Below are 14,739 nucleotides of genomic sequence, written 5' to 3' on the forward strand. Positions count from 1 at the left end.
GCTCTGTAAAGGCATGTCTGCTCCTATATCCTGCAAACCACGCCCCCCAATTAAGAAGCTTTTTAACCCTTTCACGAACCCTTCAATACATGTGCATCATGGTGAACTGAAGTGTTATTTACTGCTCCACACCATATGTACAGCTTAAGGAAACAGCAGGAAAAGGAACTGTGCCTGTGCCATTGGTAGTGGGAGCCAGCTGTTAGACAAAGCAACAGCCAGGAAAGCAGCTATGTGCGATCTCGGATGTTTAACTCTTTCATGCCATGGTAGCTATTGGCTGTGTAAGAAAGAAGTTTTACAGTGGAAAAGCGCTCCTTCGGTCATTATATTGGCACTTCAGCAGCCAACAAATTGCCATGGCCTAACAATATTTTTTGTGTCTGCAATATTTATTATCCTATCGGATTTTGCCACTCCTTCATTGCCTTCATTTCTGTCCAGGACTGTTTGATAAGTTGTTTTTTTTTTTAATTCTGTGGAAGCATGGTTGAAAAGCAATGTCTGAATTTTATTTGTTCATTTTTATAGATTTTTAATGTATTATTACTTTTGTCAAATTCAAGTTATTTCTGTGACAACCCACAACTGTGGGTTTTTCTGTCACAAAATATTGGGTACCAACAATTTTGACCACGTGTGTATATATATATATATATATATATATACAGTACAGACCAAAAGTTTGGACACACCTTCTCATTTAAAGATTTTTCTATATTTTCATCATGACTATGAAAATTGTACATTCACACTGAAGGCATCAAAACTATGAATTAACGCATGTTGTAACAAAATATTCTAGGCTCTTCAAAGTAGCTACCTTTTGCTTTGATGACTGCTTTGCACACTCTTGGAATTCTCTTGAGAAGCTTCAAGAGGTAGTCACCGGGAATGGTCTTCCAACAATCTTGAAGGAGTTCCCAGAGATGCTTAGCACTTATTGGCCCTTTTGCCTTCACTCTGCGGTTCAGCTCACCCCAAACCATCTAAATTGGGTTCAGGTCAGGTGACTGTGGAGGCCAGGTCAGCTGGCGTAGCACCCCATCACTCTCCTTCTTGGTCAAATAGCCCTTACACAGCCTGGAGGTGTGTTTGGGGTCATTGTCCTGTTGAAAAATAAATGATGGTCCAACGAAACGCAAACCGGATGGAATAGCATGCCGCTGCAAAATGCTATGGTAGCCATGTTGGTTCAGTATGCCTTCAATTTTGAATAAATCCCCAACAGTGTCACCAGCAAAGCACCCCCAGACCATCACATCTCCTCCTCCATGCTTCAGGGTGGGAACCAGGCATGTAGAGTCCATCTGTTCACCTTTTCTGCGTCTCACAAAGACACAGTGGTTGTAACCAAAGATCTCAAATTTGGACTCATCAGACCAAAGCACAGATTTCCACTGGTCTAATGTCCATTCCTTGTGTTCTTTAGCCCAAACAAGTCTCTTCTGCTTGTTGCCTGTCCTTAACAGTGGTTTCCAAGCAGCTATTTTACCATGAAGGCCTGCTGCACAAAGTCTCCTCTTAACAGTTGTTGTAGAGATGTGTCTGCTGCTAGAACTCTGTGTGACATTGACCTAGTCTCTAATCTGAGCTGCTTTTAACCTGCGATTTCTGAGAAGCAGAGGTGACTCTTGGTCTTCCTTTCCTGGGGCAGTCCTCATGTGAGCCAGTTTTTTTGTAGCGCTTGATGGTTTTTTCCACTGCACTTGGGGACACTTTCAAAGTTTGCCCAATTTTTCGGACAAACTGACCTTAATTTCTTAAAGTAATGATGGCCACTCGTTTTTCTTTACTTAGCTGCTTTTTTCTTGCCATAATACAAATTCTAACAGTCTATTTAGTAGGACTATCAGCTGTGCATTCACCAGACTCCTGAACAACACAAGTGATGGTCCCAACCCCATTTATGAGGCAAGAAATCCCACTTATTAAACCTGACAGGGCACACCTGTGAAGTGAAAACCATTTCCAGTGACTACCTCTTGAAGCTCATCAAGTGAATGCCAAGAGTGTGCAAAGCAGTCATCAAAGCAAAAGGTGGCTACTTTGAAGAACCTAGAATATAAGACATAATTTCAGTTGTTTCACACTTTTGTGTTAAGTATATAATTCCACATGTGTTATATCATAGTTTTGATGCCTTCAGTGTGAATGTACAATTTTCATAGTCATGAAAAATCTTTAAATGAGAAGGTGTGTCCAAACTTTTTGTCTGTACTGTATATATACTATGCATGTGAGCAGGGGCATTACTATAATAGGTGCAGGGGTTGTTGAGCTTCTACTTATGCCACTGTGTGTGTATCTATATGGAAAAGTTTATCTCCAAAATGATATCATGTAATGGTACAGTTCTGTAGGCAAAAAAAATTACATTTTTTTTTAACCTCTGAGGTGATGACCTTCCCCAAAAATACCAATTTGTAAATGGAGACTTTCTGCTGCAAAAGTATTAAAAAATAAAAAATATATACAGCTAGGTCTAGAAATATTTGGACTGTCACACAATTTTTGCCATTTTTGTTGTTTACCAAAATATATTCAAGATACAGTTAAATACTCAAAAAAAGTTTAAAGTGCAGACTCTTGTTAATCCATCATCAATTAAGCAAGCAAAAGGTTTAGAGCCGATTCCAGGTATTGCATTTGCATTTGGAAGCTGTTGCTATGAACCCACAACATGCAGTCGAAAGAGCTTTCAATGGAAGAGAACTGTCCATCGTTAAGCTTAGAAAAATAAGAAATCAATCAGAAAGATAATAGAAATGAGTGGCCTAATCACCAGTCTGGTACATTCTTAAAAAAAGAGCACACTGATGAGCTTGGGCACTCAAAATGTCCTGGAAATCCATGGAAGACAATGGTGGTGGTTGATTGCATGGTGTAGAAGAACAACTTCAAAACATCCACCCAAGTAAAGAATATTCTCCAGAAAGTAGGTGTTTCAGTATCTAAGTCTACCGTAAAGAGAATACTTCATGATAGCAAATACTGAGGTCTCACCAGAAGGTGCAAGCCATTACTCAGTCTTAAAAATAGAAAGTCTGGATAACACTTTGCCAAAAAAATCTAAAGAAACAAGCCCAGCTCTGTAAAAGCATTCTTTGGACAGATGAAACTAAGATCAACCTATAAAAGCACACCACATCCTCTGTTGGGTAAGACATGGTATGATGACATGGGTATGCATGACTTCCAATGGCACTAGGTCACTAGTGTTTATTGATGATTTGATTGAAGACAGAAGTAGCTAAATGAATTCTGAAGTGCACATGGCTATACGATTTGCTCAGATTCAACCAAATGCAGCAAGTTTAAGTGGCAGGCACCTCAAACTACAGATGGACAATGACTCAAAACATAATGCGAAAACAACCCAGGAGTTTTTAATGCAAAGAAGTGGAATATTCTGCAGTGGCTGAGTTAATCACCTGATCTCAACCCCATTGAGCATACATTTCACATGCTTAAGGCAAAACTTAAGGCAGAAAGACCACGAACAAGCAACAACTGAAGTCAGCTGCAGTAAGGTTTTGGAAAAGCATCACAAAGGAGGAAACCCATCATTTGGTGATGTCCATGGCTTCAGAACTTCAGGCAGTCATTGCCTGCAAATGATTCTCTAAAAAGTACTAAAAATTAACATTTTATTTATGATAAAGTTAATTTGTCCAATTACTTCTGAGCCCTTGAAATGAAGAGGCTTTGTAGAAAAATGGTTGCAATTCCTAAACGGTTCATAGGATATTGTTGCTCAACCCCTTTAATTAAACCTGAGTCTACCCCTCAATTGCATCTCAGTTGTTTCAATTCAAATGAAAAGCATTGCCATGCAGAGCCCAAATCATGAAGATACGGTCACCCTCCAAATATTTCGGGACCTAACTGTACACAAATTGGAAATTGCCATAATCATATCAAACTGCAGAATAAAAGTCACATGCTAATTATACAGCATTATGAACATTGTATAAAAATATAAATTAAAAAAAAATCCAGATAGTTTTTCATTCATCCGTGGTCAGATGGAATAAAAAGTAATCAAAAAGTTCAATGTGCTCAAGCGTGCTACCAATGAAAAGTAGTTTGTCACACAAAATAAAAACAAGACCTATAACAGCTTTGTCTATGGAAAAATAAAAAAGTCACAGTTACATATATTTTTCTTTCTACAATATTGGTCGTCTGATTTTGATGTAAATACATAGTAATAACATGATATCATTAAATAGTAATATTTGAATGTCCTTCTGCATGAATAATGAAATTTTTTTAACATAGCTATGTACAGTAGTGCTCAAAAGTTTACATACCCCAGCAGAATTTTTGCTTTCTTGGCCTTTTTTTGGAGACTATGAATGATAACTCCAAAACTTTTTCTCCACTCATGGTTTGTGGTTGGGTGAAGCCATTTATTGTCAAACTACTGTGTTTTCTCTTTTTTGGGGGGTTGTCCCTATGATTTAAAAAGAGAAGACACAGTAGTTTGACAATAAATGGCTTCATCCAACCACTAACCATGAGTGGAGAAAAAGTTTTGGAGTTATCATTCATATTTTCTGAAAACAGGCCAAGAAAGCAAAAATTCTGCCGGGGTATGTAAACTTTTGAGCACAACTGTAGGTTGAAAAAAAAAGATGTATGTCCAATTTTGAGAGGCAGCAGTTTATCACTCACTACTACCAGCTCTCTTATTTCCATCTCTCCCTATCATTTGAATGTCTGTATTATTCTCTTTTTGTCACATGCTCTATACTAATCTTCTTCACAACTATGCTATAACACACATAATCTGTAATCTGTAGAAGGTGTTGTGGCTTTCTCACCCTATTTGTATTGTTGACCCGTGATCTTTGAAGTCCTCACACTATCCAGATTCACCACTAAAAGGCGGCTACATTTCCTGCCCCTGCTTTTATACAGACTATAGTCTTTGCAGATTGGCTATGCTATACCATGCTATATAATAGCTCAAGATCATGTAACCTTTTCAGACTCATGCCATCTTCTAAAATTAAAAAATTGGCATTTTTAGACAATTCATGTGAAGAGAAACGCATTTTCTTTTAATTCGTTGAATTTAGCGAACTCCTAAAAAACCAACATGAATTTGATTTGCATCTAATCCATTTGCTCATTTCTAGAGAAAACTTCCGAAGGCTTTCTACCGCTCATTGTTATTTGTAATCAATCATGTGGTGTTAGAAACATGTAACTCATTCAGCTTTCCAATAAACCAAACATTATGTTGTCACCTACACAAGCTAAGAAAATGCACCTTTATGCTCTTTTTTAGCTATTTGAATATTCATTGCCTCCAATTAGAGAGAAGCCACTTGTGCTTTTCACACTACTTAAATTCACAAGTTTCCCTCTACTTCTTCCACTTTAAATTGCAGTGTGGTACATTAATAAAATGTGTTGTAAATGTTTACATGTGTAAAAAGGCAACTTTTATTCATGTTGCATAAGTTTATAATGATTGAAAATTTGTGAGGATCTACAGCCAGACGTGACGGCAAGCAATTAAAGAAAAGACCAGCTAAGAAAACAACTAAATTCACCTATATCAATTTCATGCTTACACTCCAGCATCCAAGGCATAAAATGCAGTTTACAGGTCCTTCTCAAAAAATTAGCATATAGTGTAAAATTTCATTATTTACCATAATGTAATGATTACAATTAAACTTTCATATATTATAGAATCATTATCCACCAACTGAAATTTGTCAGGTCTTTTATTGTTTTAATACTGATGATTTTGGCATACAACTCCTGATAACCCAAAAAACCTGTCTCAATAAATTAGCATATCAAGAAAAGGTTCTCTAAACGACCTATTACCCTAATCTTCTGAATCAACTAATTAACTCTAAACACATGCAAAAGATAACTGAGGCTTTTATAAACTCCCTGCCTGGTTCATTACTCAAAACCCCCATCATGGGTAAGACTAGCGACCTGACAGATGTCAAGAAGGCCATCATTGACACCCTCAAGCAAGAGGGTAAGACCCAGAAAGAAATTTCTCAACAAATAGGTTGTTCCCAGAGTGCTGTATCAAGGCACCTCAATGGTAAGTCTGTTGGAAGGAAACAATGTGGCAGAAAACGCTGTACAACGAGAAGAGGAGACCGGACCCTGAGGAAGATTGTGGAGAAGGACCGATTCCAGACCTTGGGGAACCTGAGGAAGCAGTGGACTGAGTCTGGTGTGGAAACATCCATAGCCACCGTGCACAGGCGTGTGCAGGAAATGGGCTACAGGTGCCGCATTCCCCAGGTAAAGCCACTTTTGAACCATAAACAGCGGCAGAGGCGCCTGACCTGGGCTACAGAGAAGCAGCACTGGACTGTTGCTAAGTGGTCCCAAGTACTTTTTTCTGATGAAAGCAAATTTTGCATGTCATTCGGAAATCAAGGTGCCAGAGTCTGGAGGAAGACTGGGGAGAAGGAAATGCCAAAATGCCTGAAGTCCAGTGTCAAGTACCCACAGTCAGTGATGGTGTTGGTCCACTGTGTTTCATCAAAGGCAGGGTCAATGCAGCTAGCTATCAGGAGATTTTGGAGCACTTCATGCTTCCATCGGCTGAAATGCTTTATGGAGATGAAGATTTCATTTTTCAGCACGACCTGGCACCTGCTCACAGTGCCAAAACCACTGGTAAATGGTTTACTGACCATGGTATTACTGTGCTCAATTGGCCTGCCAACTCTCCTGACCTGAACCCCATAGAGAATCTGTGGGATATTGTGAAGAGAAAGTTGAGAGACGCAAGACCCAACACTCTGGATGAGCTTAAGGCCGCTATTGAAGCATCCTGGGCCTCCATAACATCTCAGCAGTGTCACAGGCTGATTGCCTCCATGCCACGCCACATTGAAGCAGTCATTTCTGCCAAAGGATTCCCGACCAAGTATTGAGTGCATAACTGAACATTATTATTTGATGGTTTTTTTGTTTGTTATTAAAAAACACTTTTATTTGATTGGATGGGTGAAATATGCTAATTTATTGAGACAGGTTTTTTGGGTTATCAGGAGTTGTATGCCAAAATCATCAGTATTAAAACAATAAAAGACCTGACAAATTTCAGTTGGTGGATAATGAATCTATAATATATGAAAGTTTAATTGTAATCATTACATTATGGTAAATAATGAAATTTTACACTATATGCTAATTTTTTGAGAAGGACCTGTACATGTCCAGGGATCTTTGAACAGTCATTATTGATATAGATATATGGTCTTTCTGTCGTCTTGGTATAACTTTCTCTGTTTCGTGCGTTTACATAATTGTTTAGTCAAATGTTATAGAAAATGAGGATTCAGATTTAGCAAGATTGCAGCAAAGCTTCTTTATCTTTACATTTTAGTAGACTCAAAAAAAGACCAGTCTCGAGTGGTTGGTGTCTGTCTTGGACACGTCCTTTTGCACTGGGAGACTGGCTGAGTACGTCTGAAGCTGTTGATGGATTGCCTGAGTGAACCTAACCTCTTCCAGAGTCGAAGTTGTGGTTCACTGGCATCTTCCACATGGTAGGGCATAAATTCCCGTGGTCCATATAGGGATTGGTCTAGGGCAGCAGGCTTGCACAGGGTTACAAATATGAGGCAGGTGGCAAGGAGGAGGAAAATGCACACAAGAGAGATAATGATGGGCAGTGGGTCTGTAAATTCCATTGGGATGTTGGTGGTATTTACCGACATGTTGTCCATGGTGCTGTTATAAAGGTCAGTAATAGCTGTGCTCTCTAGTGTTTCATTGTTGAATTTGACTGTAGCTTCAGTGGTCATCTTTGCTGGAAAATAAAAAAAAAATCATAATATTATATTGTGTGTAAGTGTACATAGAAATCACAATGTTTTAATCAAGGTGGGTTTACACAAGCGTATTTTCAGTCCGAGGGTCGTTCGGCAAAAATGAACAGCACATGGACCAATGTTTTTGTTCACAGACAGAATCTGTATGTGAAAAAAATATCATATGCTAGTTTCTTCCGCATGTCAGATAATACTTGCCCATTCTATCCTATGGGGGTGCATCCGATTTTTCAGATACAGTGTAATTGTTTAACCTTCGTCCGGCTGACTAGGTATAATTGTAACTATTCCGTTTTAAAATTGCAATAACTTTTTTTTTCGAAAAGCCGTAGAGGGCTGAAATTTCGTGACATCTCTGCAGTTTTGGTCCAGAATATATTGGCCACATTTCAAAAAAATATATATGAAGGTACAATTGTACCTCTGCAGCCTGTTAACATTGTAAAATTATGCAGCCTGACAAAGGTTAACATAGGAAACTATATGTAGAGTTGTACATTTTTAATTAATACTGTTGTATAAAAATGGATTGCACATGGATGAAAAATGAGAAAAAATTTCTGGATGAATCTCAAACTATTTTTTTTATATACTCATGTAAACCCAGCTTAATTGTACTGAACTTTGTTGGCAGTAATAATAATAATAATAATAACAATAATAATAGTATTTTTTATTTCTATATCACCAACATATTCCGCAGCACTTTCCATTACAAAGGGTAATTGTACAGACAATAAAGACATAACAGAATGAACACATAATTCCACAGATACCAAAATGAGTGGGGGCATTTTGCTCTCAAGCTCACATTCTATGATAATATAGGGGAGACACAAAAGGTAAATGGTAAAATGCGCTTGTATTGTGTGGTCCAGCCATCAATATAATAAACAGGGTATTCGAATAACACTGCATTTATTTGAATAAATTGGCCAGATCATCAGCAATGAGGTTGGTTATTGGGACCTGAACTCTGGGACTGAGGAGGGAATGAAATGTGTCAAAGAGTTGTTTAGGTTTAGGATTGTTGGATAATGAGGTGATGAAGTCGATTTGTTTAGAGAGGAGAAGGGCAGAGTTGTATGTTCTAAGCATAAACTTCTAATTGATGAAATCTTCAGTCAAACTGGATTTCTTTCACAGATGTTCATCAGCACAACAGAGCACCCCTGGAGAAAATGTGTTTGCAGTGTTTGCAGTGTGTGCCTAGGTTGCCGCTGTGTCGAATTGTTTTATGTGTAGGAGGTGCAGTTTCATCCAGGGCACTTTGCATGTCTCATTATAATGTTTCAGAGCACAGTCCAGACATGAGAGGGAGGAGGTTGGGGCCAATGATGACTGCAAATTCTGCAAAATGGGTATTAATGGCATGTACATTCATATAAGAATGGTAAGTGGAGGTGTCCTGAGCGGAGTGACAGTTCTTGATAAAGAATGAAAGAAGATTCTGGTCAGAGAACAGGAGATGTGGAGTTTGTAAAATGATGCAATGAACAGAGCCAGGAGAAGATCAGGTCTAGAGTTACTGTTTTCATGTATAGGATAGTTAGTGAGCTGTGAAGATAGGAGGTTAAAGATAAAAGGTGAGCAGCAGATGGGGAGATAGGATGGGTAATAGGGATGCTAAAGTCCTTCATGATGAGAGTGGGAATGTCACAGGATAGAAAGTGTGGAAACCAGGTGGCAAAGTGATAGAGGAACTGACTGGTGGGGGCCGGATGGCAATACACAACCACTACTCACAGGAAGAAGGACCATAAAAGTCTGAAAGTGTGGTTCTCAAAAGAAGAGAAGATAAGAGAGGGTACTGGGGGATAACCTGAAAAGTACATTTTGTTAAAAGGAGCAGACCACTACCTCCACCTTGTCTGCTCTTATGTCTGGGGGGAAATGAAAAATGATGGCCACCATACAAGAGAGCAGAAACTGCGGTGGTGTCCGACTGCTGGATCCAGGTTTCAGTAAGAGTCAGTAGGTTAAGGGAATTTGAAAGGAAAAGTTAATGGATGTAAGAGAGTTTGTTACATGCTGACTGTATCAGAGGGCACAAATAAAGGGTATTCAAGGCATGCAATGAATTTTAAGAGATTCACAAGGTTTCTGAGTGTAGCAGGGAATGAGCTAAAGTTAATATTACAAGAGTGAACTAGGTTGGGGGAGATATCTACTGCAACTAGGAGAAGGAGAATAGAGAGAGTGAGCAGAGGGTTAAGTGATTTTTGAGAATGTCTCTTGTGTTGTATGATGGGAGTAAATGGACCTGCATTGTTTATTACTGTGGAAAGAGATTAAGAGCTGCATAAAGGTGAGGGTAAGAGAGAGGGACTATTGTTATGGTAAAGATGAGTGACTGCAGCATCTATAGCATAAATTGTATAAATACATAGGGTGAATACATTTTGAGTAAAAATAAACTGGGAACAAGATGATTTGAATGTCTTACCTGTCTACTGCCCTGTCCAACTTCCATGTTTAACTGCCATGACACTTTGAAAAATATGGCACTTCAATAAAAATCGGCAAACTTCTTAAAAAAGAAAAACTGAAATATCAGATGGTTATTATAAGTATTCAGACCCTTTGCTCAGTGTTGAATAGAAGCACCCTTTTGAGCTAGTACAGCCATTAGTCTTCTTGGGAATGATAAAAAATCAAAAACAGCGGTATATCACCAGTCAAAAAGATATCTATCAAAGCAGGGTGTGACTAATAATTAAAAAATAACTTTTAATGTATAATACTAAAATTGGTATAATAAACCACGTACAAACAAACAGAAAGGACACACAGAACAAATTCCCATATATAGAGAATCTGCGAATAATAAAATCCCTAAGACTGTCCACATAGACGCCTCAGTGTCAGTCTACAAAGGGAAGAAAACACAAACACCTCCTCGAAGGAGCATGTAAATGATAACTCTCACCGCATACAATGAAATCCCATCAATCTAGTGGGAATGCAGTACCGATACATATATCCTGTCTCTATCACTCAGAGACGTAAACCGTGTATAGAAAAAATTGGAACGATCTCACCTCCAGTTTCCTTATCTTTGTAACGGCCAGATCACTTACGTCCACAGCATTTTGGGAGGGTGGGGGGATCCACAATTCTGCCCACACATGTACCCATCCAAGCTGTCAGGAGTGCAAATTAACCCCAGAATACCACGCACATTTTTCCCTACGCGTTTCGTTTTATGAACTCATCAGGGGAAATCGATGTAAAACCCCTCCACCTCCGTGGGGGATTCTCAACCTAGGGGTATGCCAATGGTACCTGTCTGTCATCCAGTGTCACAGCCGTGTCTGCCTGCCTGTGTCTTGTCCCCCGGTGGGATCAGCATCCACAGTCAGACCCCACCCTGGAGTGGTACCTGGTAGCTACCTACTGCACAAGTGTGAGCTCACCATCGGAGGCTCCAGTGAACATCTAGGAAGCTACTTAGTTGCGCCCCTTCCAGGGAAGCCTGGTCTGTGGTCCAGTGGGGCCACACCCCCGCATTACCACGACAACCAGTCTGGGCACGAGCGTTACAGATTGCTCTGGCCATGGTCCTCACTGAGTCCCATGAGCCGTCACTCTCGGAGCGAGATTAACTTTTTGCTAGCCAGTATTGGCCCACGAGAGATTTTTATACCTGATTGGAAGATCTGCTTACACCTACTCCACGTGGTCGATTCATAATCTCTGATTAGATGTATTATCAGCTTACTTATGAAGAACTCCATCTGAAGCCTCCACCAAGATTCTATGGGGATCCAGAGGAGTGCATGGAGTTCCTGATGCACATTTTGATGTATATTGAATTGAATGCTTCTGAATTTCCCTCCGATTGGTACAAGGTGGGATTCCTGATGTCCTACCTAGCAGGAGATGCATTAAGTTGGATTAACCCCTCCTGGGAAGCAAGGGATCCTATCCTCTCTGACCTTGAGGCCTTCCTGATGGTCTTCCTTAAAGCCTTCCAAGCGCCCAAGTCAGCTCCTCATGCAAAGTCTTCCCTCACTAGATCACAGAAGCGGTCCAGACTAGCGAATCCCCCAAACAAACTGCCACGTCAGACCAAGTCTGTCCAAAACCCGCCTGTTCCTCTACCTGTCCCAGCAGCTACCCAAGCAAAACCCAAGAAGGCTGATAAAAGTGGGCTGGCAAAGCAGCAGCCCGAATCCAACTGCAAGAAGGGAACGTGGTATCCCTGTGGTTGCAAGCAACATCCAGACGGTCTCTGCCCTGTAGATCTAAAACTCGAAAACCCTGGACCAGCAGATGATGCTGCCCTAGGTGAGAGTACTTCCTCTCCATCACATTCAAAGACTGTGTCTCTGTTTTCTGGAAGCTTTGGTGTGGTAAAGTTGCCAGCCATTCGTAGCCGGTGTGTGGTCTCTGTCATACAGCTCCAGAATCCGGTGAGGACATTGTCTGAAGTTGGTCAAGCTCTACTCAAGAACAGTCTAGCCCTTCAAGGACTACTACAGCTCCAGGTTGGAGTCTTGTACGCGAAGAAGTTTGTCTCCTGTATACTGTCTGTTATGCCCATGGGTCATTCTAAGCCAAGGACTCTACCACCCGCTCTGGTCAAGAGTTCAAGCAAAATGCTTCATTTGAATTTACCCAGTCGTGAGAGGTGTCTGGTTCCCATGCATCAAAGACAGTCAACTGTGTCATCTTCTTCTGCTGGTCTGCTAGTCGTCGAGTCAAGGTGTGCTGACATCACCAAAGATGGGGAAGAGGTGCCTATCTCTCCACACGTCTCCAGTGACTATACCAGTAACCTGCTAGTCGTCGAGTCAAGGTGTGCTGACATCACCAAAGATGGGGAAGTCTTGACAATCTCTCCTCACAACTCTAATGACTATACCTGTAACCTGTTCATGGAAACGTCCCCGCCTCTTGGACTTTTTCTTCTGGATAACGGGCAGAAGATGGTTCCTATGTGGGTACCTTCATCGTCCATATGGCCAGTTGGTGAAGATTCCAAAACAGAAGTTTTTTCCTCTCAGTTTTTTTCTGATCTGGTGGAGTTGTTCTCCACAGTCAGCTCCAATGATTTTTCCTGTGTTCAGTACTCTAGAACATCTCTGATACCTGAAATTTTGTCTTTGGATATCGGGCAGAAGATGTATCCTGTGAGAGTTCCTTCGTCTTCCATGTGGCATGCTGGTGAAGATATCAAGTCAGTAGCATCCAAGTCCCTGCTTCTTATCTACCCGGAGGAAATGGTCCAGTCCATTGTGGAAGCTAACCCCATTGGGTACAAAGAGACTTTGCTATCTGAGATTTCTGATGAAGCTAACCCTGTTGAGCACAAAGAGACTTTGCTCTCTGTGATTCCTGGTGACCAGTCTGCTTGAGTCTAGCATAAAGATGTTATGATGACTTGGACTGTGAGTGGACCATTTCTTCTTCTACAGATCATTCTGGCGGGTTTGAAGAAGAGGAGGCGTAAAGGAGGGGGTACTGTAACAACCCTGCCGGCTACAGTGCATGGCCTTCCATTCCCCACCTGCCTGTTACATCAACTCACTCACCCAGTGCCTTGCTGTGAGATCTGTCTGCTGCCGGCTCCATGTCATGTGCTCCATGGCCGCTTACTCTATATACACTTCCTGGCTGTGTGCATAGGGGGCGGTGCCAGCAACTCCGGATTCTCATGGAGACTGTGTGCACCTACCTAAGGTGTCCCTGGCCAATAGCCTAGAGGCCTCTGATACTTAAGGCATCCTCACCCATTGGAGGATGCCTGAGAAAACCATTTCCCTCAGTTATCATTTGCTACTGAGCTGCCAGGTCATGTCTGTTTCCTGTCTCTGAGGGCTGCAATACACAGGCCTTTATCTGTGTTCTGTTTGTGTCTCTGTGTACGCCACCCAGTGGGGCGTTGTACCCTGCTCTGAATCTGTGTTCCATTACTTCTGTGTCTGAACTCTGGTCTATGTCCATTCCTGTTTCTTCTTTGTTTGTTTACCATTCTCACTCTGCTGTGGTTACCTCTGCGTTACCTCTCTCCTCTACTTGCCACTATCAGTGGCTCTGCATCTCTCTGCTCTGTTCGTCACTACCTGTGGCTCTGTGCTTCTCTGCTCAGTTCTGCCACAACCTGTGGTTCTGTGTCTCTCAGCTTTGCTTGCCGCGACCTGTGGCTCTGCACCCTCTGGCTCTTGGCTTTGCCTCCTGTGGTTCTGGCTCTTGGTGTTGTCTCCTGCGGTTCGCTCTTGGCTCCGCCGCCAGCGTCTCCACTCTTGGCTCCGCCTCAAGCATCTCCACTCTTGGCTCCGCCTCCAGCATCTCCGCTCTTGGCTCCACCCCCAGTGTCTCCATCTTTGGCTTGCCTCCTCCTCTGCCTTCTCCTTCTCTGCTCTTAGCTCCGTCTTCTCCTTCCTGCTCTTACTCTGCCTCCTGTGGTTCTGCTGTGCATCCGCCCTTGCTCTACCTCTGTTCAGCAAACTTCCGAACAGGTCTCTACCTGTTTCTTTATATTCACCAGTCTGAACAGGTTCCTACCTGTTTCCATATACCCTACAGTCTGAACAGGTTCTTACCTGTTTCCATACACCCGCCTGTATACCAGTTCCTACCAGAGTATCAGCCCTGTTCGCCTGTCTGCCAGAGTGCCAGCCGTGCCCGCTTGTCTGCCAGAGTGCCAGCCGTGCCCATCTGCCTGCGTGTATCTCCGTCAAGCCAGTCTACCTGTCAGGGCCTCACCCGTACCCGTCCATCAGCCAGTGTCACAGCCGTGCCTGCCTGCCTGTGTCTTGTCCCCCGGTGGGATCAGCATCCACAGTCAGACCCCTCCATGGAGTAGTACCTGGTAGCTACCTACTGCACAAGTCTGACCTCACCATCGGAGGCTCCAGTGAACACCTAGGAAGCTACTTAGTTACACCCCTTCCAGGGAAGC

General features: G+C 41.8%; 2 protein-coding genes across 2 annotated transcripts in view; one reads left to right on the forward strand and one right to left on the reverse strand.

Annotated features, from left to right (window-relative positions):
• The window catches only part of CDH23 (cadherin related 23), a 1,839,731-nt gene that overhangs the window by 1,360,168 nt on the left and 464,824 nt on the right, over positions 1 to 14,739 (forward strand). The window lies entirely within an intron of this gene.
• The window catches only part of C2H10orf105 (chromosome 2 C10orf105 homolog), a 49,136-nt gene continuing 38,996 nt past the window's right edge, over positions 4,600 to 14,739 (reverse strand). The window contains exon 3 of the mRNA XM_069753214.1: positions 4,600 to 7,810. Coding sequence (XP_069609315.1) covers positions 7,374 to 7,810 — 437 coding nt within the window. The 3' untranslated portion in view covers positions 4,600 to 7,373. The remainder of the gene's footprint in view (positions 7,811 to 14,739) is intronic.

The sequence above is a fragment of the Ranitomeya imitator genome, chromosome 2 (assembly GCF_032444005.1).
Source record: "Ranitomeya imitator isolate aRanImi1 chromosome 2, aRanImi1.pri, whole genome shotgun sequence".
Taxonomy (NCBI): Eukaryota; Metazoa; Chordata; class Amphibia; order Anura; family Dendrobatidae; genus Ranitomeya; species Ranitomeya imitator.